The following is a 24,090-nucleotide window of genomic DNA, read 5'->3' as shown; positions in this document are numbered from 1 at the left end:
GCTACTCGCTGAAATGGGACCTCAATTATGGGGAGTGGCTGGAGAGGGGCCTTGACCTGGTCTTGAGGCTTTCCCACTCTTTGGCATACCTCACAAGACCGGACATACTTGGCAACGTCCTTGCCCATCCCCTCCCAGTGGAAGGACTTCCCCAACCGGTCTTTGGTTCTGTTCACCCCAGCATGGCCACTGGGATGATCATGGGCTAAGCTTAAGAGCTTCTCCCGGTACTTAGTTGGAACCACCAACTGTTTTTGCGGCTGCCATTCTTCCCGGTGTCCACCAGAAAGAATTTCCTTGTATAAAAGTCCTTGGTCTATAACAAACCGGGATCGATTAGAAGAGCTGAGAGGCGGTGGGGTGCTCCGGGCCACCGCCCAAGCTTTCTGAAGGCTGTCATCTGCTTCCTGCTCAGTCTGGAACTGTTCCCTTGAGGCTGGGGTCACCAGTTCTTCCTCAGACTGTGGACTTGGGCTTGGTCCCTCTGGAAGCGATGTAGGTGATGGGGTTGTTTCCGTTGCTGGTGAACCGCTCTCCGCTGGTGCACCTGAGGGTATTTCAGGCTCTGGCTGAGCCTTTTGGGTATGGCTGTCTGTTGCTTCTGCCAGTTTTGGCTCGCTGGCGCCCTCTGGCGTTGAGTTTGAAGATGGGGTTGCAATGGCTGGTGCTGGTTGCTGTTCCAGTTCCGGGCCTGGGACTGGAGATGCTGTGGCTGTTTCAGTGGTAGGCATGGAATCCGGGTCCACTACCTCTGTCTGGGTCTCTGGTAACACAGACGGGGCCTCTGTGGACGGCTCAGGAACAGGAATGGGTCTGGAAGCTTGCCTGGTTTGGCTACGTGTAACCATTCCCACTCTCTTGGCCCGCCTCACCTGGTTGGCCAAGTCTTCCCCCAGTAGCATGGGGATAGGATAATTGTCATAGACTGCAAAAGTCCACATTCCTGACCAGCCTTTGTACTGGACAGGCAGTTGAGCTGTAGGCAAGTCTACAGCTTGTGACATGAAGGGGTAAATTGTCACTTTGGCCTTTGGGTTGATGAATTTGGGGTCAACGAAGGATTGGTGGATAGCTGACACTTGTGCCCCCGTGTCTCTCCACGCAGTAACCTTCTTTCCGCCCACTCTCAAATTTTCCCTTCGCTCCAAGGGTATTTGAGAGGCATCCGGGCCTGGGGATCTTTGGTGTGATGGTGGTGTAATGAATTGCACTCGCATGGTGTTCTTGGGACACTTGGCCTTGATATGTCCCAGTTCATTACACTTAAAGCATCTTCCATCTGATGGGTCACTGGGCCGAGGTGAGTTACTGGAGACTGGTGAGGTTGAAGGGTAGGGTATCTGTGGCTTTACTTGGGTGGTATGTGGGGTCTTTGGCTGTCCTCGGTTGTAGGGTTTATGGTCTGTGTGCCCCCTGGGGTAATCGTTCCCCTTGACAGTAGCTTTCTTGCTTTCTGCCAGTTCCATCCATTTGGCTCCAATCTCCCCCGCCTCAGCGATATTCTTGGGGTTTCCATCTTGTATGTACCGCGTGATGTCTTCAGGAACACCATCCAAGAACTGCTCCATTTGTATGAGGAGGTTCAGTTCTTCCAAGGTTTGAATGTTGTTTCCTGTTAGCCAGGCCTCATAGTTTTTTGCAATGTAGTAGGCGTGTTTGGGAAATGACACCTCTGGTTTCCACTTTTGGGTTCTGAAGCGCCGACGGGCATGATCTGGGGTTATCCCCATCCTGTATCTGGCCTTGGTTAGAAAAAGTTTATAGTCATTCATTTGGTGCTTAGGCATTTCAGCTGCCACCTCTGCTAAAGGTCCACTGAGCTGTGACCTCAATTCTACCATGTACTGGTCTTCGGGGATGCTGTACCCAAGACAGGCTCTTTCAAAGTTTTCCAAGAAGGCCTCGGTGTCATCACCTGCCTTGTAGGTGGGAAATTTCCTGGGCTGTGGAGCAATATTTGGCGCCGGGTTGTTAGGGTTGGCTGGCACAGGCAGCCCAGCTTTTGCCAACTCCAGTTCATGTTTTCTCTGTTTTTCCTTCTCTTCATTCTCTTTTTGTTGTTTTTCCATTTCTCGGTGGTGGGCCGCCTCCTCTTCTTCTTGCTTCCTTCTGTGGGCCAACTCATCTTCTGCTTGTTTCCTTCGGTAGGCCACCTCTTCTTCTTCTAGTTTTCTTTTGTGTGCTGCCTCTTTGGCTGCCTCTTTGGCTGCCTGTTCTCTTTGGTAGGCTGCCTCTTTGATCTGTTCTTCTCTTTCTTTCATCTCCATCTGTCGCCTGTGTTCAGCTTCTTTGATTTGTTCTTCGGCGGCAATTTTTGCCTTAGAAGTCATGGTTCCTGTTTTCTTGTGTTGGGGTGCCCTCCGGTGTTTATCTTCTGAACTGCAGGTTCTCTGTTGCCTCCTGAAGTCTGCCTAGCAACAGTGCCTTTAGCTAATTTTCCTTTTCTCTCTCTAGCTAATGTTCAATGAAGGGAAACCAGAAAAACCACTTTATTTGCATGCCTATAAGTGCTGGTATGACTCTCAATGGGAGTGCTATTGTGTGACAAAAGACTGTTAATAGTCCTTATCGACTTCTGCTTAACATGCAAGCCACAAACTGCGAGAGAGAGCAGAAAAAAAAATTCTCTCTGGTTCCCTTAAAACCAACTGCTTCTCTCTGCTAAAAAGCCCTTAGCAGAGAAAAGAAAAATATAATATTCCTACTGGCTTCTGGGTTCTGTCTATCTCCCACCAGCTGCCACTCATGACATAACCTTATTCCCAGATTTGGACCTTAGCGTCCAAAATATGGGGGTTAGCATGAAAACCTCCAAGCTTAGTTACCAGCTTGGACCTGGTACCTGCTGCCACCACCCAAAAAATTAGAGTGTTTTGGGGCACTCTGGTCCCTCTGAAAAACCTTCCCTGGGGACCCCACGACCCAAATCCCTTGAGTCTCACAACCAAGGGAAATAATCCTTTTTCCCTTCCCCCCTCCAGGTGCTCCTGGAGAGATACACAGACACAAGCTCTGTGAAACTACACAGAGGGACTCCCCCTCTCCGTTCCCAATCCTGGAAACAAAAAGTACTTTCCTATTCCCCCAGAGGGAATGCAAAGTCAGGCTATCAATCCAACACACAAATCTCCCCTTGATTTCTTCCTCCCACCAATTCCCTGGTGAGTACAGACTCAATTTCCCTGAAGTAAAGAAAAACTCCAACAGGTCTTAAAAGAAAGCTTTATATAAAAAGAAAGAAAAATACATCCAAATGTTCTCTCTGTATTAGATGATACAACACAGGGTCAATTGCTTAAAAGAATATTGAATAAACAGCCTTATTCCAAAAGAATACAAATCAAAGCACTCCAGCACTTATATTCATGCAAATACCAAAGAAAAGAAACCATATAACTTACTATCTGATCTCTTTGTCCTTACACTTAGAAACAGAAGACTAGAAAAAAGAAACTACTTCTCCAAAGCTCAGAGAAAGCAGGCAGGCAGAAAACAAAGACAAAGACACTCAATTCCCTCCACCCAAAGTTGAAAAAATCCGGTTTCCTGATTGGTCCTCTGGTCAGGTGCTTCAGGTGCAAGAGACATTAACCCTTAGCTATCTGTTTATGACAGGTGCTCTTTCAGGCTCAGGGTTGAGGCATGATAAAGGAGGGTTACACAGCCATTGCCTTTGGCAAACCTCCTTTGGGTTTGTATTCTATTCCCTGCTTTGCCACAGATTTCCTGTGAGACCCCTAGGCAAGCTACTTAACCTCTGTGCCAGTTTCTCCATGTCTAAAATAAGGATTAAAACAAATCTGTCTGTGTCATGTGGGTGTTGTGTGGCTAAATTGATGTTGGTGAGCACCTCACACTCTTCAGGTGGTTGGTTAAGTAATGTTAATACATTTCCTTCAGGGTCTGTAGCATTGTGCCTTGCTTCTCTTTTCACCAGTGCTGCAGAATGCTACATTGCCACTCAGGAGGTGAAGGCAGCATTTTGTGTTTTTCCTGCCCCACATGCCCATCTTTTCTCTCCTCCCCCCTGCATTTATTGGTTTCCTTAGTGACACCTGGCGAAAGCAGCAAAGCATGGGGATGCAACTCAGTCCTACAAAAGGAGAAAGGAGAGGAGGAAGAGAAGAGAAGCCAGAAGAAGAAAGGGCGTACCTGGGGACCAAGTTCTCTTTGTCATAAAGAGTTAACTGTAGGAGAAGATGGGTAAGAACAAACAGGGAGGGTCTTGGGGGGAAGTGTGAGTGGCCAAAGTTTTCTGAACTTTAAAGCTGCTTACGAGCACTTGGTTCTCAGAAGGGCTGCCTGGTAAAACTCCAGCTCTGTCCTGCAGATCTGCCACAATTTTCAGCTGAAATAATTATTTATCCATTGTCTCACAGACATTAGAGATAGAAGAAACAGGTAAAGTCTCATCTAATCCATCCTCAGTGATCCAGTGCAGCATTGTTTTCAGCGTGCTTTCCAGTACTTCATCCAGGGTAGATTTAGACTGGTGGGGTTTTTCAATTTTGCTTAGGAGACTATTGCACGGCTAATAACTCTCAGATATTAGGTATCTTTTCCTGATATTCAGTCTAAATTTTCTGTAGCTCGATATCCTCCAGCTTCTAATTATACCCCCTTTGGACTACCCTGAAATATTCTTCTCCATTCTTCATATTTATACCCTTCTGTCAAGGTTCCTCCCCCACTCTGAACTTTAGGGTACAGATGTGGGGACCTGCATGGACATTTCTAAGCTTAATTACTAGCTTAGATCTGGTAACACTGCCACCATCCAGAAATTCAATGTCTGGAGCACTCTCTGTCCCCCCCAAAACTTTCCGCTCCCTGGGTTGCCTTGAGGGACTTGACCAATTCCCTGGTGAACACAGATCCAAATCCCTTGGATCTTAAAACAAGGAGAAATTAACCATCCCCTCTCTTTACCCCCCCCCCCCACCAATCCCTGGTGAGTCCAGATCCAAATCCCTTGGATCTTAAAACAAGGAGAAATTAACCATTCCCCCCTCTTCCCCCCCGCCACCAATCCCTGGTGAGTCCAGATCCAAATCCCTTGGATCTTAAAACAAGGAGAAATTAACCATTCCCCCCTCTTCCCCCCCCCCCCACCAATCCCTGGTGAGTCCAGATCCAATCCCCTCGGATCTTAAAACAAGAAGAAATTAACCATTCCCCTCTCTTCCCCCCCCACCAATCCCTGGTGAGTCCAGATCCAATCCCCTTGGATCTTAAAACAAGGAGAAATTAACCATTCCCCCCTCTTCCCCCCCCCACCAATCCCTGGTGAGTCCAGATCCAATCCCCTTGGATCTTAAAACAAGGAGAAATTAACCATTCCCCCCTCTTCCCCCCCCCACCAATCCCTGGTGAGTCCAGATCCAATCCCCTTGGATCTTAAAACAAGGAGAAATTAACCATTCCCCCCTCTTCCCCCCCCCACCAATCCCTGGTGAGTCCAGATCCAATCCCCTTGGATCTTAAAACAAGGAGAAATTAACCATTCCCCCCTCTTCCCCCGCCCACCAATCCCTGGTGAGTCCAGATCCAATCCCCTTGGATCTTAAAACAAGGAGAAATTAACCATTCCCCCCTCTTCCCCCGCCCACCAATCCCTGGTGAGTCCAGATCCAATCCCCTTGGATCTTAAAACAAGGAGAAATTAACCATTCCCCCCTCTTCCCCCCCCCCCACCAATCCCTGGTGAGTCCAGATCCAATCGCCTTGGATCTTAAAACAAGGAGAAATTAACCATTCCCCCCTCTTCCCCCCCCCACCAATCCCTGGTGAGTCCAGATCCAATCCCCTTGGATCTTAAAACAAGGAGAAATTAACCATTCCCCTCTCTTCCCCCCCCACCAATCCCTGGTGAGTCCAGATCCAATCCCCTTGGATCTTAAAACAAGGAGAAATTAACCATTCCCCCCTCTTCCCCCCCCACCAATCCCTGGTGAGTCCAGATCCAATCCCCTTGGATCTTAAAACAAGGAGAAATTAACCATTCCCCCCTCTTCCCCCGCCCACCAATCCCTGGTGAGTCCAGATCCAATCCCCTTGGATCTTAAAACAAGGAGAAATTAACCATTCCCCCCTCTTCCCCCCCCCACCAATCCCTGGTGAGTCCAGATCCAATCCCCTTGGATCTTAAAACAAGGAGAAATTAACCATTCCCCCCTCTTCCCCCCCCACCAATCCCTGGTGAGTCCAGATCCAATCCCCTTGGATCTTAAAACAAGGAGAAATTAACCATTCCCCCCTCTTCCCCCCCCCACCAATCCCTGGTGAGTCCAGATCCAATCCCCTTGGATCTTAAAACAAGGAGAAATTAACCATTCCCCCCTCTTCCCCCCCCACCAATCCCTGGTGAGTCCAGATCCAATCCCCTTGGATCTTAAAACAAGGAAAAATCAATCAGGTTCTTAAAAAGAAAGCTTTTAATTAAAGAAAGAAAAGTAAAAATCTCTGTAAAATCAGGATGGAAAATACTTTACAGGGTGATCAGATTCATATAGCCTAGAGGAACCCCCTCTAGCCTTAGGTTCAAAGTTACAGCAAACAGAGGTAAAATCCTCTCAGCAAAAAAGGAACATTTACAAGTTGAGAAAACAAAAATAAGACGAACACGCCTTGCCTGGCTATTACTTACAAGTTTGAAACATGAGAGACTGATTCAGAAAGATTTGGAGAGCCTGGATTGATGTCTGGTCCCTCTTAGTCCCAAGAGTGAACAACCCCCAAAACAAAGAGCACAAACAAAAACTTCCCTCCATTTGAAAGTATCTTGTCCCCTTATTGGCCCTCTGGTCAGGTGTCAGCCAGGTTTACTGAGCTTCTTTACCTTTTACAGGTAAAAGAGTCATTAACCCGTAACTGTCTGTTTATGACACTTCAAATACATATTTTCCTTCTCTTGTGTAGTATTATTAAGCTAGGACTAGAGGAGCCAGGTAGATATTTTTTTCAGGCTTTTAAAAAAGTATGTGTATACTTGTGCCAAGTCTGCTGCTGTTGATTTCTGTTCTGTGGTTCCAGTCTTACGTGAAGACTGTATACCAAGATTCAAACCTCAACATTTTTGTGATGCTGCTTAAAAGTATTTATTTTTAATGATATTATTAAAAAATCTGAGGTGACTTGATGCCTCATAGGTTTGAAGGTTGGATATAGAGCCTTTCACACCTAGGTTGCTAGTCTGGACGCAGCCCAGATTTGTAGAGGAAAAAGTCTGATAGCTGGTCAGTAGCCTATCTGAAATAAGTCTGGTGTCTGTTAGTTTGCCAAATTCCTGGAAGACAAGTGTCCATATAACAAACCTGCCCTCTAAAATTGACATTGATTGCCCCCCGCAGAAAAGCCAAGGATTGAATGGTCCATGGAAATTCAGTTACAATCGCCCTTAAATGGTGGTCTTTCTAGTCCAGGCTTTTGAGGCGTATTAGTAGGACAATGTGGAGAGAGCTTGCAAGGCCACTACTCAAGCTGTATCTGTTCTGTAGATAACTCTTGAAAATGAATGCTTTTATTTATCACATAGTCCCATGCCTTTCACCAGCATTGCATTTAACAGGGTGAGGAAAAAATGTTGATGGTGGAAAATGCTTCTGCCTTGAAGTCCAGAAGCCTTTTGTTGGAACTCTGAGAGAGTTAGAACTCTGATTTAGTTGGTGTTGGTCCTGCTTTGAGCAGGGGATTGGACTAGATGACCTCCCGAGGTCTCTTATAACTCTAATATTCTGTGATTCTAAAATCTCTTCATCTCTTCCAATTCTCCTCTCCAAAACAACAGCTGGAAAGGGTGAAGCGTCTATTGTGCACAGGGAGCTAGGAGGATGGGATTTGCCAGTTTCCTAAGAGTGGTTGAAATTAACTTAATCCTGTTCCCTGCAAAACTGAGGTGTTATCTCTGTAACTGACTGTTCTCCTCTTACAGAGGAACTCAGTAAGGTCACAGCATTGTACAGAGCAGCATCTGGAACATGGTGACTATTTTGCTGAATGGGCAATACAGTGAATACATGATGAGCCCTTGCTGCTCATTGAAATCGTGCCAGACTGAGAGGCTCTTCAAAGCAGACAGAGCTGCAATAAGCTGCAGCCACTCTAAGGCATGCTGCCCACTTTTATTTTATTTTTGGTTAGTTAAAGGTAAATTTTAAGGCTCACTCACTTAAGTGCCAGACATAGGTAAAAAATCCCCTTGCAAGCTTTTCGCACAGAGCTGTGCAAGTGCTCTTTAATCCTGGCTGACAACATTCTTGTCATTTCAGTTGTCTACATAGCTCTCTGCTAAGGCATCTTGAATCCGTATTTCCTTTATCCTTTGCCATGTCTTTTCCAACATGGATTTTTAAAAAAAGAGTTACAGTAACAAGTTGATAAATTGGAGAGGGTTCAGGGAAGAGCCATGAGAATGATTAAAGGATTAAAAGACCCATATTATAGTGATAGACTCAAGGAGCTCAATCTGTTTAGCTTAACAAAGAGAAGGTTATGGGATGACTTGATTACCATATAAGTACTTACATGGTGAACAAATATTTGATAATGAGCTCTTCAATTTATCAGTGAAAGATATAACACAATCCAATGGCTGGAAGCTGAAGCTAGACAAATTTGGGGCGGGGCGGGGGAAGGGAAATAAAGATTTAACAGTGAGAGTGGTAACCATTGAAACAGTTTACTACGGGTCATGGTGGATTCTCAGTCACTGGCAATTTTTAAATCAAGATTTGATGTTTTTCTAAAAGAGATCCTCTAGGAATTTTTTCAACAAGTTCTGTGTGCTTTGTTTTACCAAAGGTCAGACTAGATCAGTGGTTCTTAAACTTATTTGATTTGGGCCCACCTTCTGTGTGTCTGTAGTCCTTTATACTCCCCACCCACACCCACCCACCAATACATTTACCATCACCCAGCTCTCAAGGCAGAGTGGAGAGCCGCAGCTGCTCACTGGTGCTCAGCTCTGAAGGCAGCGCCATGCCAGCAGCAGCAGAGAAGTAAGGGTGGCAATGTGAAAAGTAATATTCATCAATATCACTTTTCACAGCAGATTTAATGCCTCGTTGCCACCCTTACTTCTGCCCTGCTGCTGCCACCCCAGGACTGACAGCTGGAGCCCTGCCACCTACAGGTGAAGGATTGGGTGGGAGGAAGGAGGAGAGCCCAGGCTGCCTCCCTATAAGGGATTGGTGCGGGGAGCGCCCAAGCCTGGGCTGCCTCCCAGTCAGAGATTGAGGGGAGGGGAATGAGAGCCTGAGCCTGGATGGTGAGACTCTGGCTGTCCCTTTTATCCCCACCTCCTGGGGGTGCATGTTTCTTTTGCACAAGCCCCAGCTACCTGGGGCTGATAGCCAGAGCTCCTAGGTGGGAGGGAACCTGCACTCTAAATTCAGGTTTATATAAAGCCAGTCACTGAAAAATGACAGTGATTATTTTTATCCTTTTAAAGCTTGTCTATGAACTGCAGAGATATGCATACCTGATAACAGGCTGATATGCTGAACTAGCAGGGGCTGATTAAGGCTGAACATAACTTGGAACAGTGTCATGACATTTACGTTGTGACTTTGTGATATTTACTTTAGGGTGTGTGATGGAAACCCTTAGTCTTCTAATTCTGAGCCCCACTAGCCCTAGTAGACCTCAAGTGAGCTGATAGAGTGACCTGGCCTCAGCCTGCTGTTGTGACATGAGAGATTTTTGTTCTGCCTAGGGATAGACACTTTCAGGTTTTCATACCAGCAGTTGGGTTGTTAGTGTTTGTGTGATTTTAATGTTCTTTTGGACTGAAGGTGACATTTATGGATTTATGGTAGCTATAGGCCCTTGAGCTGTGATCCCTTTCAGATCTCGCAAGCCAAGCAGGACATAACCTGATCAATACGTAGATGAGGGACTTTAAAAGAAAATCTGTTTGCTGCAAAAAGTGGTGTTGGAAATTCAGCTGCAGACATGCTCTCCTGCATCAGTACTGTACCAATGCCCCAGCATGGTGTTTAAAGGACAGTGTACTCTTGGAGACTCTCTCTTTCAGATGAGACATTGTTAAGGATCCCATTACACATTTGGCAATTTACTGACCAAATGAGATCTAATCAACTCACAGGCTAAAGAAGGAGCTTGTAGGAATTCCCAAGGAGGGATAACAGTTTTCTAGTAGGAAGGGAAGCTGAGGAGGACGAATGTAGTTACTACTTTCTCATAACATAAATATATGAATACTTTATCAACTTTCCCACCCAAACTGAAAAAATCTAAACCTAGCCCCGTCCCCTCCAAAAAAAAAAGTGCTGGGGTGGGGTTGGGGCTAAAGTAGGTTGTTTGGCTGCTAGTACTGTTCCAGAGGTGACATGCTTTAGCAAGTGGAATATGTATGTTGAACTTCTTTCAAGTGCACCCTAGTGGCGTATATGTTGTGCAGCAGTCTCGTTGTCAGGCCTGCAGGGACTGTAATTAGCAATGTTTGTAATTTGGGTGGGAGTGAAATGGTAAAAGAATGTAAGAATGAGGTGAAAATAATAATTAGTCAACTTCAGCAAAGTCTTGGAATTATTCTGATCACTCCTAGTCTTCATATTCAAAGTAAGGCTCACTTTCAGTGCCAATGAATCTTCGACCTCTGCTTTTTTATGAAGGAAGCTGTGTCTAGAAGGAGGCATAGAGAAGCAGATGAAGTTGATGTGTCGTGCTGTGCCACAAAGGTCAGCCCAGAACACCCCTGTAATCTTCAGGGATATCAGGACGAAGGTGAAGGCTAGACTGACAATAGTTGTGCATTATTCACTGTTTTACTGTTTACCGTCTGTATACATTGAGAACCTAGTACATACCCTTCCAACTCCACGGAGAGACTCCATACTAATTGTCTATATACTTTATAAAAGACCTTGGCATTTACCCTTGGGGTGAGCATAGTGCCCCCTCTTATTTTTGCTTGCATTGACCATCTGTCCATTCCTTAATGTCTCCTCTGTGTTTGTTTATCCAGGTGTGTGTATATATAGGTGGGATGCTTAAATGTAACTAAAGCTACCAGGTTGTTTTATCACATAGTTACAGCACATCTTGGGATGAATAAATCATGATATAGAATTTTGTCCTTGTATAGGTCACCCCATCAATCACACTCTTGTTGCTAAGTCATAGGGACGCCTTCCATTGGGACATAAGATCAACATTGCGCTAACTGGGTTCAAACTCATGGCAGGATATTGCACACACTCTAGTGGGAATGATTAATGTGGAAGAATGATAATATCTCAAGACCGATGAGAACAGAATGCTTTTAATGTAATTTAAAACTATGCCCCTAAATTGGAAATAATATCTATGGTTCTAAGATATTGCAACAGTCATTACCCAACTGATCATGTGCAAAATCAAGTGTAGTCTTTGCAATTTTGCTACAAAAAGATAGTCCTCTGTCCAGTGAGCTACAGGAGCAACCTTAATTAAATAGAGAGTAAAGGAAATGCATACCCAGACAATGAAATCTGTAATAATAATACTTTGAGATCCAGATCCTAGGTGAAAGGCACTAAAAAGTGCAGAGTGCCTCCAGTAATGAATTAAGCTTCATGAGAACCCCGGAAGGAGGTCAGTATCAGTCACATTTTATAGATTTGTGAAACAAGCACAGGAGAATTGTATGATTTCCCCAAGATCACACAAGTCAACAACACAGGTAGGAATATAACCCAGATCTCCTGATCTGCACACTCATTCTCTGACCATTAAACATGCTCTTTCCCAGCCCATTGAGATAATGTGTGCACATCCATAGTACAGTGAGATTGCTGACCTTGACTTATCGGCATGGTTAAATCACCTCTCTCTCAGCTTCTGACTCTCTTAGCTGGGTCTTAGCTCTTCACCTAAGCTGTGAAGTGTATAAGTTTAGGAGTTTGAAGAGAGTCACTTCAGATCTGCAAGTCCAGATAGTACAAGACAATTAATGGTTGCTGATATTCTTGCTGATGTGCAAAAAAGTTGCACCACTGAAAGTTCTGACATTCACAGTGGCTTGACAGTGGCCCTAGGAAGTAAACAATGTGATGGTAACACGCTTGTGTGGATGGAAAGTAAAGATCCATCTGGGCTACAAAAGTTTGGCTGCAGATCCAAACTCCCCTAAAGTTTGAGTTTGGATTAGAGCTTTTAGTTCTGGCCCATGTTTAGAAGAAAATGAATGATACAGTCATACACTAGATGGCTGCATTGACTGTTGGGTCTGTAGTATAATCATTCCAAGGTGCACTGGAGTTACACGTGTGACTATTACCACTGTTAACTGGTTGCTCTAAAATTGTTGTTTGGAAAGGGTTAAATATACAAGGCATGACCTTGGCACATCCCATTCCCTGCAGTGATTTTCAGCTTTAATTATTGCTTTGTGTTTTATGCTGAAATATTCTTGGAGATTAATTTTCTTTGCTCGCTATATATTGTTGCACCTGCCTTAAAATGCGAGTTGCAACATTTTGGTAAAAGAACTGAATTTTGCGTAGTCTCTGTATCTTCTATAATTGCCTCCACATGTTCTGTTTAAAATGGTATTTTGTAAAGTCTTGCACCCCCACACATAATTGACTCTCAGCAGACATCCCTGTGCTTGCCACATTGTAGTACAGTAGGAAAGATGCTTTTTCATTTTTTTTTCTTTAGTGGTGGAAACATGTCTTTGTTGCAAAATGTCTTACTTCAGGAGGCCATTAGCTCTGTCTATGTGGAGATGAATTGGCCCAGGTCTGCAGTCCTAAACGGAATAGTATTTGGAAATGTAGGGGAGAAGAGTCATAAGAAAGGCCATACTGTGTTAGACCAGTGGTCCATCTAGCTTAGTATCCTGTCTTCTGACAGTGATCAGTTCCAGATGCTTCAGAGGGAGTGAACAAAACCAATTTTTCAAGTGATCCATCCCCTGTCTCCCTGTCTCAGGTTCTAGCAGTCAGAGGTTCAGGAATGCCTAGAGCATGGGGTTGCATCCTTGATTATGTTAGATTCATCAGTGGCTATTAGCCATCCTCCATTAACTTATTTAATTCGTTTTTGAACTCAGTTACATTAGTCTTGTGTAATACATATTTTTCCCTGTCTTTTCCTCCTCCAGCCTGAAGTCTCTGGTAGATGGATACAAACAATGGTCATCTAGTGCTCCAAACCTAGGGAAGGTCCAAAGAACTACACCTGCCTTGCCAGGATTCACCAGCCTAGCAGAGATGGGTAAGGGCAGACCATGTACTTTATTTCACGCACGTGCACACATCCTTGAGTGACAAGTATCAGAGGGTAGCCGTGTTAGTCTGGATCTGTAAAAGCAGCAAAGAATCCTGTGGCACCTTATAGACTAACAGACGTTTTGGAGCATGAGCTTTCGTGGGTGAATACCCACTTCCTCAGATGCATGTAATGGAAATATCCAGGGGCAGGTATATATATGTGTGCTAGCAAGCAAGCTAGAGATAACGAGGTCAGTTCAATCAGGGAGGATGAGGCCCTGTTCTAGCAGTTGAGGTGTGAAAACCGAGAGGAGAAACTGGTTCTGTAATTGGCAAGCCATTCACAGTCTTTGTTCAATCCTGAGCTGATGGTGTCAAATTTGCAGATGAACTGAAGCTCAGCAGTTTCTAAGGTCTAAGGTGGCCATCCTGCAGCAAAAAAACTTCAGGACCAGACTTCAAAGAGAAACTGCTGAGCTTCAGTTCATCTGCAAATTTGACACCATCAGCTCAGGATTGAACAAAGACTGTGAATGGCTTGCCAATTACAGAACCAGTTTCTCCTCTCTTGGTTTTCACACCTCAACTGCTAGAACAGGGCCTCATCCTCCCTGATTGAACTGACCTCGTTATCTCTAGCTTGCTTGCTAGCACACATATATATACCTGCCCCTGGATATTTCCATTACATGCATCTGAGGAAGTGGGTATTCACCCACGAAAGCTCATGCTCCAAAACGTCTGTTAGTCTATAAGGTGCCACAGGATTCTTTGCTGCTTTTACACATCCTTGAGTGAGTAATTCTATTCATCCAAGGCATCTTACTCTGATGTCTTCACTTTGGTGGCTCACTATTTCCCCTTAATTTCCACAAGGAATGCCCTTTCTCAACTCGTCTTTTGGATTTTCTGTGTGTTCATTCCCCTCCCATCTCTCCACACTCACACTCTCTCACTCTGCAGCTCACCAGTTCTTACCCCAAACCTCTCAAAACCACTGTCCAGCTCTCTGTTCTCTTTGGTAGCGCCGGATTCCTTAAAAACTTTGTGATCTTGTTAATAATGCTGTTGAGAAAGGATATTTGGGTGCTGCAATATAGGAATAGATCACTTACAGGAAATACTGTGGGAGTGGGTCTTGTCTCATTTCCTACCTTTCTATTCATGTCCTTATCATGTGTAAATATACTGCAGCTGGGAAGGCTGACAAGCTCTTTTCAGAAAGCTACTCTTGGTCAGCCAGTAGGGGTCACAGCTGAACATGTGATTTATCTGTTCTCTACCTTTTCAGTGCTCCGAGCCTGCACCAGCTTTGAGAGCTGGATTCACATCCACAAGGGCCAGCTTTTTGTGCAGTCTTGGATTGCCTAGCTTGGACAGAAGTGCCAATCACATTTGACTATGGTTAAACAGTTAGTGCTTAGATGAAGGCATTTCCTCCTTTGCATGCTTTGTGAAGCTTAATCCATTCATGTTTGTAAGGCACGTTGTGATTCTCTGGTGAAAATGTTATGCCAACACAAAGTATTTTTCATTTGCTTTGCAGAGGATGAAGACAGCGAGTGTCTTAATGGAGACGAAGTGCACCCTTCACCTGGGCGCACCCCATCGTACCTCTGCATTCCTTTTCAGAAGAGCGGAGACTTGGATGGCCCACCCAGTGATGCCAATGAGGAGTCCACCCCTGTGAATTCTGCTACAAGCACCCCTCAGCTCACACCCACCAATAGCCTTAAGCGGAGTGGTTCTCAGCATAAGCAGTGGGAGATTGCCTTGCTTGGTTGCGGAGCAGTGCTGGCTGCTGCAGGCCTGGGCTTTGATCTGTTGGAGGCAGGCAAGTGCCAGTTGCTGACCCAGGATGACCTGGAACCACCCAAGGAGGAGAAGAAGAAGCGTGACAGTATTTTCCAGCGGTCTGGGCGCCCACGCAGAAGCACCAGCCCACCTTCCCGGAAGCTCTTCAAGAAAGAGGACCCCCTGCTGCTGCTGGGCGAGCCATCCACCTCACTGACCCTCCTCTCCCTGTCTTCCATTTCTGAATGTAACTCCACCCGCTCCCTGCTGCGCTCAGACAGTGATGAGATTGTGGTGTATGAGATGCCCATCAGCCCTGTGACTGTCAAGGCTCCCTTGCCAGTAGTTACCAACCCGCTGGTCAATGTACGCATTGAGAGGTTCAAGCAGGACCCCAACCAATCCCTGACTCCCACACATGTGACTCTCTCTTCCCATGCCCAGCAAAGGGGGCACAGGCGAACCCCTTCTGATGGGGCCATCAAAGCAGTTGGACTGGTTGCCAATGGGTGCTCTCCCAATGGGTGCACTTCCAGTAACTCTTTAACTGGTGCACTGGGCACAGGTAAGTTTCTCCTTCTCCTCTTTCTCAGTCTTCAGAATGAAGGCCAGGCAGCTGGTGCAGTGGTTCTCCTATCCCTCCCTCCTGTGCCTTTGTTCATTGAGAGAATGAGTACTCTGTGTTTATATAGTGCCTAGCACAATGTTCTGTGGCAAAGGCTCCTACGCATTACCTTATACAAATAATAAATAAAATAATACTCTAATCCAGCAGTTCTCAACCTGTGCGTTGGGACCCCAAAGTCGGTCATGACGCTGTTTTAATGGGGTCACCAGGGCTGTCTTAGACTTGCTCGGGCACAGGGCTGAAACCAAAACCCAAGCCCCACTGCCCAGGGCCGAAGCTGAAACCTGAGGGCTTCAGCCCTGGCTGGCGGGGCTCAGGTTACAGGCCCCTTGTCTAGGGCTGAAACCCTGGGGCTTTGGCTTTGCGCTCCCCTACCCCCCCAGCCTGGGGCCGCGGAGCTCAAGCAGAGTCTGGCTTCGGTTCCCCCTCCTGGGGTTGTGTGTTGTTTTTGTTGTCAGAAGGGGGTTGTGGTGCAATGAAGTTTGAGAACCCCCTGCTCTAATCAGTTCAGGTCTGGTGTCACCACTGATTCACTGTGCAACTTTGGGCAAGTCACATAACCTCTCTGTCTCTGTTTCCTCATCAAAGGGTATTGTGAGGCTGTCATGGTATAATTCCCCACTCTGAACCTTAGCGTCCAAAAGATGGGGTACCAGCATGAATTCCTCTAGGCTCAATTACCAGCTTAGTACTTGTAGCGCTGCCACCAACCAGGAATTCCAGTGCCTGGTACACTCTGCCCCCTCCCCCAACCTTGCCTGGGGACCCCCAAGACCCAGTCCCTCTGGATCTTAACACAAGGGAAGTAAACCTTTTCCCTCACCGTTGCCTCTCCCAGGCTTCCCCTCCCTGGGTTACCCTGGAAGATCACTGTGATTCAAACTCCTTCAATCTTAAAACAGAGAGGAAAATTTACGTCCCCTCCTCCTTCTCTCTCTCCCTCCCAGATGCTCCTTGAGAGAGAAAGTAATCCTAACATGGAGAGAAAATTAACCTCTCTCTCCCCCTTCCCTCCTTTCTCCCCACCAATTCCCTGGTGAAACCAGACCCAGTCCCCTGGGGTCTCACCAGAAAAAAAAAAACCAATCAGGTTCTTAAACAAGAAAAGCTTTTAATTAAAGAAATAAAAAATAGTAAAAATTATCTTTGTAAATTTAAGATGGAATATGTTACAGGGTCTTTCAGCTATGGAGGCTGGGAGGGTATTCCCAGTGTCTAAATGTACAAGTACAAATTAAAACCCTCCCAGCCAAATACACATTTGAACTCTTCCCAGCCAAATACACATTTCAATCCTTCCAGCCAAATACACATTTGCAAATAAAGAAAACAAACATAAGCCTTACTTGCCTTATCTACCTAGTACTCACTATTCTGAACTTATAAGAGCCTGTACCGGAGAGATTGGAGAGAATCCTGGTTGTACGTCTGGTCCCTCTGAGCCCCAGAGAGAACAACAACCAAACACTAACAGCACACACACAGACTTTCCTCACTCAAGATTTGAAAGTATCCTGTCCCCTGATTGGTCCTCTGGTCAGGCGACAGCCAGACTCACTGAACTTGATAACCCTTTACAGGCAAAAGAGACATGACGTACTCCTGTTCTATTAACCCTTAACTATCTGTTTATGACAGAGGCTTACTACATTAGTTTCTTAGACAGAAGGCATTATCCAAGTATAACGTCACTTCTGTTGTTCGTTCCCGAGAATTCCACCTTCACACTTCACCCTTCCTTAAGTTCCCCTTATGCTTTCAAGGCACCTCCTATTCTGAAAGCCAACAAGAAATAGACCTGAGGCCTTCTGGACTGAGCCGGTGCCACTTTTTGTTCATTGGCAAGGGGGTTCATGTTGGGGAGTACAAGGTGTGCTCTGCTGCCAAACCTTTGCCAGGGACTGAGCGTCCACAACATCCAAAATTCCTTACCAGTATAGGGGGAGAAACACTGGAATTGTTCTCTGATCTAAGTGGCTGTAGCTACTTAGAACAACTGCAGCCTGCCAGGACAATGGCCTATTGTATCAGGGTCTGTAGTGAGATACAAGTTAACATAATCATTTATGCTCTTAAAAATAGCTTTAGTGAAAACTTAAAACTTCATTTATTGAACAATAAATTCTGCTTTGGAATTCTTCACCATATACAAATTCATATGATGAGACATTGTGCTTATTGTGTATATTCTATTAAAATACATTAAATGAACATTAAGATGATAGAGTGAAGCATCCCAGAGCCACTGAGTGACAAGATTAAGGTTTCCTACTCGAGCTTTAAGTGATCCGATTATATATCGGAGCAGCTGTGTCTCACTAGTGCATCCAGAATAGTCCAGGAGCCAGTGGACCAGTCTCTTATCTCAAATCAATACAACAGGGCTATAGACTTCTTTGTTGTTTGGAGAACTATATTTGTCCCCTTTTAATAATTTGTCCACACTGGAACTTCTGTTCCCAAATCAGTGTTTCCTATATTTATTAATGCAATACCAAAATTTTCTGGGGGAAAGGTCAAAGCTCCCCCAAGCTCCCAGTGGTCTACCTCACATAGTGTTTCAGATGAAAACTGAGGGGTTCTGAATTTTGGATATATTACCTTATTTTTGCACTTGCCTTTAGTGTATCTGGGCATTGAAGTCAGATAGATGCCTTAAATAACTCCAACTTAACTGATGTGTCTTTTTTTCCTCTCTCTCTTTTTTGGATAGGTGTATTAAAAACTCCCAGCCCAAGCCGAGATCCAAATGAGGTCCCTCGCCTGCCAGACCCCAACCTTGTCTTTCCTCCAACCCCAAGACGCTGGAATGCACAGCAGGACTCCACACTGGAAAGACCCAAGACCTTGGAGTTCTTGCCAAGGCCACGCCCTTCAGCCAATCGGCAGCGGCTTGATCCCTGGTGGTTTGTGTCACCCAGCCAAACCAGGGGTGAATCCTCTGCCAACAGTTCAAGTACTGACACCCCAAGCAATCTGGACTCCTGCTTTGCTAGTAGCAGCAGCACCGTAGAGGAGAGGCCAGGACTTACTGCTCTGCTTCCTTTCCAGGTGGGTGTTCCTGTAGAGGAGCGGATGCTATTGGATATAGATGTTGAGGGGCAGAGCCAGGACCACACGGTTCCGCTATGCAGAACTGAACTTAAAACAACCAAACCTGCAGCGTATGAACTGAAACCAGAGTTTTGGTCTTAGCATGAAATCCATTAGGGGGCAGTAAGCCTCTTTAGAGTCAATCATGCTACTTGCACTGAGAATGCACTTTGAAGATAGATAAAATGGAGGGATGCTACTGAGATCATATAATGGTGCTGCCTCTATTGAAAATGTGTTGTCTGACTGCCTGATTTTTATCTGCAGTTGGATGTAACTGGGCAACTCAAAGCTGCTGACTTTTGCTGTGGGGATTTTCTGTAGTCTTCCTTATCTTGTCGTTGCAGTTTGAAACAACAATAAGCAAAAATGATCATATTAAAGTCTCTATATTTGACCTCACAGAGCTTGACAAATGTTGTATATTGATATATATCCCACTATTAACCTGGATCCTGAGATCCCAAGTATTACACTATATCAGGCACTGGTGTTTGGTATTTTTCCAAGGCTGTCCAAATGGGAGAAATAGCAAATATTTGGAGATTTGCTTACTGAATCCCATTCTTACAGCAGGGTTGGTCTGGCATCTACCCGCTACTCCAGCAGAAGCACCTGACCCACACATGCATGGATTTTATAGTCTCTAATAAATTCTTTGTTAAATGCTCCTCAAATGCAGTTTTCATCTGGAAATCTGACACATTCCATCTAATCAAATCTATCTAATTTATATAATATAATGTAGTCCCTTTGTATGAGTGGACCTATAGCTAGAACAGTAATTCACTCTTTCTATTGAGTTCTGTGTGACCTCAAATGCAGGCTCTCCACACTGATGATGTATAACAAAACTATCAGCATTAGGAACCAGACAGTATGTTTGGCTTGCAGAAAGAACTCAATGTATTCATTAGTGAGGTTCTTCCTCACCCTGTCAATGCTAGGAAAATCAGGTATGTAATCCTAATGTCCTGCTTCCATCAAAATCTGTGGGAGCCAGATCTCGCACTGAGGCCTCATATCATGTAGAAAATATGTATCTGGATTAAGCTAAAGTCCTAACCAGTTCCATTCTTTATCCTATCCTGTTCCTACTCCTAGATCTTTTATCCTGGGTTAATGTCTTTCCTACTTTAATCTCTCTTTTTCTGCCCTTTTGTCAGTAGCTGGGTTGCTCCAAATCTCCAATAGAGATCAAATACAATTCACTAGGTGCTAGGAAGCTAAGAGCCAATTGGAAGAGCACAAATCCCCATTGCTACTTTTGACCACATGTTGCCAAATGGAGAAATCTCAGATCAGTCCCGGTATTCAATGTAATAATGGATTAATGTGTCGCTCTAACCAATCATTCTTGAGAAGGGGAAGGTGGGCAGTGTAAATTCATTATGGGAAAACCACCATTCAGGTAAATATATTAGTTCTTTGGCATCTGAATAATTCATGTGCTAGTTGCCAAGCAAGGGAAGGGAAAGTGCGTGACTGGAGTTTCACTTGAGTTGTCCAAGAAATAATGGGAAAATACTAGGGTAAAAGGTGTTAAGGTTTAAAAATAGTTAGTGGCAAATGCTGGAATCTGCGATAACAGCAGCAAATAGAGTGGTGCTAAGAGAAAATATATTTGCATCTGAGAAACTCCACTCTTTTTAAAAACTGCTATCTAGGAATTGAATTGAATAAATAACATTTTCAGAGTAACTCCCATATTTGTCTCTGTGGATCTCTTCTACCTTTGTTTCTTTTCTTACCCTGTCCCATCAGTTCATTCTCTTTTCTGTTACTTTAATTCACAAAGTGAGATGCTGAATTAGGAAATCAAAAAACTCTCTTGGGCCCTTTTAATATGGTGCCTTGAAGATTTTGATTGTCCTTTGTTCTCCATGTTCATCCTGTACAACCAGAACAACCAAAACCTAAGAACCACAGGTCTCTTTTGATTAATCTCTGGTAAACTGAAAAACTTTATTGGAGAGATGACCTTTATGTAAGAAACCAGATTGGCAGTAGCTGTAGCCTCTTCCCAGACCAGCTAGATGATCCTGCTCTGCCATCAAAGAGATCCCATGCCATCTCCCTGAGTTCCACATCAGTAGTACAATATTATTTTTCTTAGGGTATTTTTTCTCAGTATACTGTTGTTGCCTCAGGTGGTTGCTATGTATGGGACAGGGAGTCTCAGTGTATAGTTTCTTTTGTCCTACTGAATGTGGGATTGGATTGATTTGTGAACTGCATAGAACAAATGCTGTGTGGCTTAGTTTAAAAAAATCATAGAAATGCAGGGACATCAAGAGGTCATCTAGTCCATCTCGTGCTCTGCGACAGGACCAAGTATATCTGGACCATCCCTGACTGTCTCACCTGTCCTTAGAAACCTCCAATGATGGGGATTGCACAACCTCCTTTGGAAGCCCAGTCCAGAGTTTAGCTATTTTTATAATCAGGAGGTTTTTTGGCATCCTAGGCTCCTTTTATATTTCACGTCTGCTCTCCTGGGTTTTGTTTCCTTTGAAAGGACCACCACTGCGGCTTTCAGTACTGTAGTATGCTTCATAGCATGTGAGATCAAATACCTGATTTGCAGAGTTTATACCAGGGGTAGGCAACCTATGGCACATGTGCCAAAGGTGGCACGCGAGCTGATTTTCAGTGGCACTCACACTGCCTGGGTCCTGGTCATCATTCCGGGGGGCTCTGCATTTTAATTTAATTTTAAATGATGCTTCTTAAACATTTTAAAAACCTTATTTACTTTACATACAACAATAGTTTAGTTATATATTATAAACTTATAGAAAGAGACCTTCTAAAAATGTTAAAATGTATTACTGGCACGCAGAACCTTAAATTAGTGTGAATATATGAAGACTCGGCACACCTATTCTGAAAGGTTGCCGACCCCTGTTTATACCTTCCCATTAATTGAAACATCTACTGAATTGTCTCTGTTACTGGGGTAAAAATAAGCAAGCAGTTACCTTCTCTCAGTTATTGTTCTAAATCTCTGCTTTTACTGGCTTGCTCCACCCCCCTCATCTTCATCAGTTTATTATTTATTATTAATATTATCTATTTATTTGAATTGTGGTAGTGCTTTAGGGTCAAATTATGGTCAGGAAATTGCATACACATAATAGATAGCACCAGCTCCTAAAGGAGCTTATAATTTAGGCATAAAAAAGAGTCAACAAATGGAGAAAAACAAACATCGAGGCTAGCGGGGGTGGGTGGGCAGGGATGGACCAAGCAATAGTGAAATGATTTGTGTTTAGTAGCACAGTAAGAAGCAGTCACAAGATTCCACATGCCTAATCACTGTTGAGAGGTTTGTAGGCATCACAGCAAGGGTGAGTATAAAAGGAGGAATTTGAAGGAGGACAGTGTAGCTTTGTGCTTTTACAGGAATCATAGGGATTAGAATGGGGGGAAGGCGCAACATTTTTTTGAGTGAACACTGAACTAGTGAGCTATGAGGTGGCACAGCAAAGATAGAAATCAGCTTGATAACACTGTGCTGTTGGGTCTCAGATATATGATGTAAAATAAGATAGAATGTATGTACTTTATTTAAAAGATTCTGCTTATTTTTCCATTGCTGGAGTCTCAAAATAATCAGCATGTTTCTTGGCAGTTTATGAGCTGTGTAGTTATTTGCCCTCAGTCCAACCAATCATTTGCTACAAGACATATTGGCTTTTACTGCTGTTAATAATACAGATACATAAACATGCCGACTAAAAAATGCCATATCATGTATTTTAAAGCAGAACTGCACATTACCATGATGCACTTCTCTAGTTACAGTACTGGCCCTTTATCTATATCTAATGCACTCATCACCATAACATCTGAGTGTCAGTATCTAGCAGAGTCTAGGGCAGCAACTATTAGGAAAGCATGATGTATTCTTAGTGCCCAGAGCAGTGGATATTATAAAAAGCTTCGCCTCTCCACCAAAAATAAAAAGAAATGCTGTGTGGTTGAGTAATACATGAGGAGTCAAAGGGATGTTATATTGCCCAGGAATGCATGGAGTAGGGCTGATGGAAAATTTTCTGTTGAAACAATTTTTGGATGGAAAATTGTTTCATCTAAAATTGAAATGAAATGCTAAATCAGTTCAGATAAAGAAATTTTTCACAAAAAGGTTTCCTGTGGAAACTGACATTTTTCATCAAAAATTTGAATGTCCAAACCCTCAGATATTTCCATTTTGAAATGCTGCCACAGTGCCTCATGAGAATTGTAATGTTGGCTAGATGTGGACTCTTGCTTAATTACACTGTTAGCTCCAGAGTTGATGGTTCAGCTGGACAAACAAATAGCAAGTGGGGATCTGATGCAAGTTTGAGGATAACCCAGTGGGGCATGCTTATTTTAATTCTTTGCAAGATATAGTCTCATGTTGGGACAAATATCCCCCTCACCATATAGAAATGCTTTTGTAAAGCCTTGGCCACTTCGGGATTTTAGCCACCGCTGTAGCTGCAATAGGTCAAACTCCTAGTGTGTAAATATATACCAGTGCAACATGATTTGCATTGATGCAGCTTTATCCCAGTTTTAAGGGGATATATTTACACTGATGGCCAAAATGCCAGCATAGACCAGGCTAAGTGTTTTGTGTATCTCATTGGGGAGTAGTTTAAACCTCTCCCCCTTTGTGAAGCTTGCTTACCTACAGATGTCCTAATCTCCTGGTTGGGACCTTCCCAAGAGCAGATTATGAAGTCTGGGAAGTTTTAACTGCTTCCCATTTTAACGCAGTAGGAGAGAGAGCTGGAGTGTGGGTACAGGCCTGCCCTGGCCATATCCTTCTGCCTTCCAAAGTCTGTGCCTTCGCAATAAAGAAAGAAAATGGGGTTGGGGGTGAAGTGGCAGAAGTATTCCAAACTCAGCTCAAATGAAATGCCACTCATACTAGATGATCAGAATATGATCACTTATGTTCCCTGGGATCCTTGGGCTTGGCTGCTCCTCACTGGGGTCCATAAACACCCATGTCTTTGTTCTCGACTTCTCCTTGATAAGGCTCATATCCCTACTGGATTTCTTGAACATGATTCTCCATCTAGGAGATCTTAGATGCTCTGGCGAGCATCTTGGGTTTGGCTTTTTGGTAGGGGGTGGGAAAGCATGGCAGTAGCTCTCAAGTGGCAGCAGAATGAACTTTCATACAGTACATTGTGGAGCTCTTCATAATATGGTTCTATTCCTTTCCCACATGCTTTGAGACATGAAATAGCCAGTTTTAAGCACAGTTACCACTGAGTATTTGCGTAGGATAGTTAATACCTCCCAGAACTGCTGTTTCGGGCTCTTAAACACAAGCAGATGTTGCTGCATCAGTAATAC

The 24,090-nt window shown here is 44.3% G+C and overlaps 1 protein-coding gene across 1 annotated transcript in view; it reads left to right on the top strand.

The window, feature by feature from the left end:
* Nucleotides 1-20,901, top strand: part of MAP3K9 (mitogen-activated protein kinase kinase kinase 9) — a 69,809-nt gene extending 48,908 nt beyond the window's left edge. Inside the window, exons 8-11 of the mRNA XM_050953647.1 lie at nucleotides 4,050-4,203; nucleotides 13,109-13,221; nucleotides 14,764-15,576; nucleotides 18,353-20,901. Coding sequence (XP_050809604.1) covers nucleotides 4,050-4,203; nucleotides 13,109-13,221; nucleotides 14,764-15,576; nucleotides 18,353-18,834 — 1,562 coding nt within the window. The 3' untranslated portion in view covers nucleotides 18,835-20,901. The remainder of the gene's footprint in view (nucleotides 1-4,049; nucleotides 4,204-13,108; nucleotides 13,222-14,763; nucleotides 15,577-18,352) is intronic.
* The last annotated feature ends 3,189 nt before the right edge of the window (nucleotides 20,902-24,090 follow it).

Source organism: Gopherus flavomarginatus, chromosome 5, assembly GCF_025201925.1.
Source record: "Gopherus flavomarginatus isolate rGopFla2 chromosome 5, rGopFla2.mat.asm, whole genome shotgun sequence".
NCBI classification, from domain to species: domain Eukaryota; kingdom Metazoa; phylum Chordata; order Testudines; family Testudinidae; genus Gopherus; species Gopherus flavomarginatus.
Note: the sequence above shows the minus strand (reverse complement) of the source record. Positions and strands in the feature narration are given on the sequence as shown.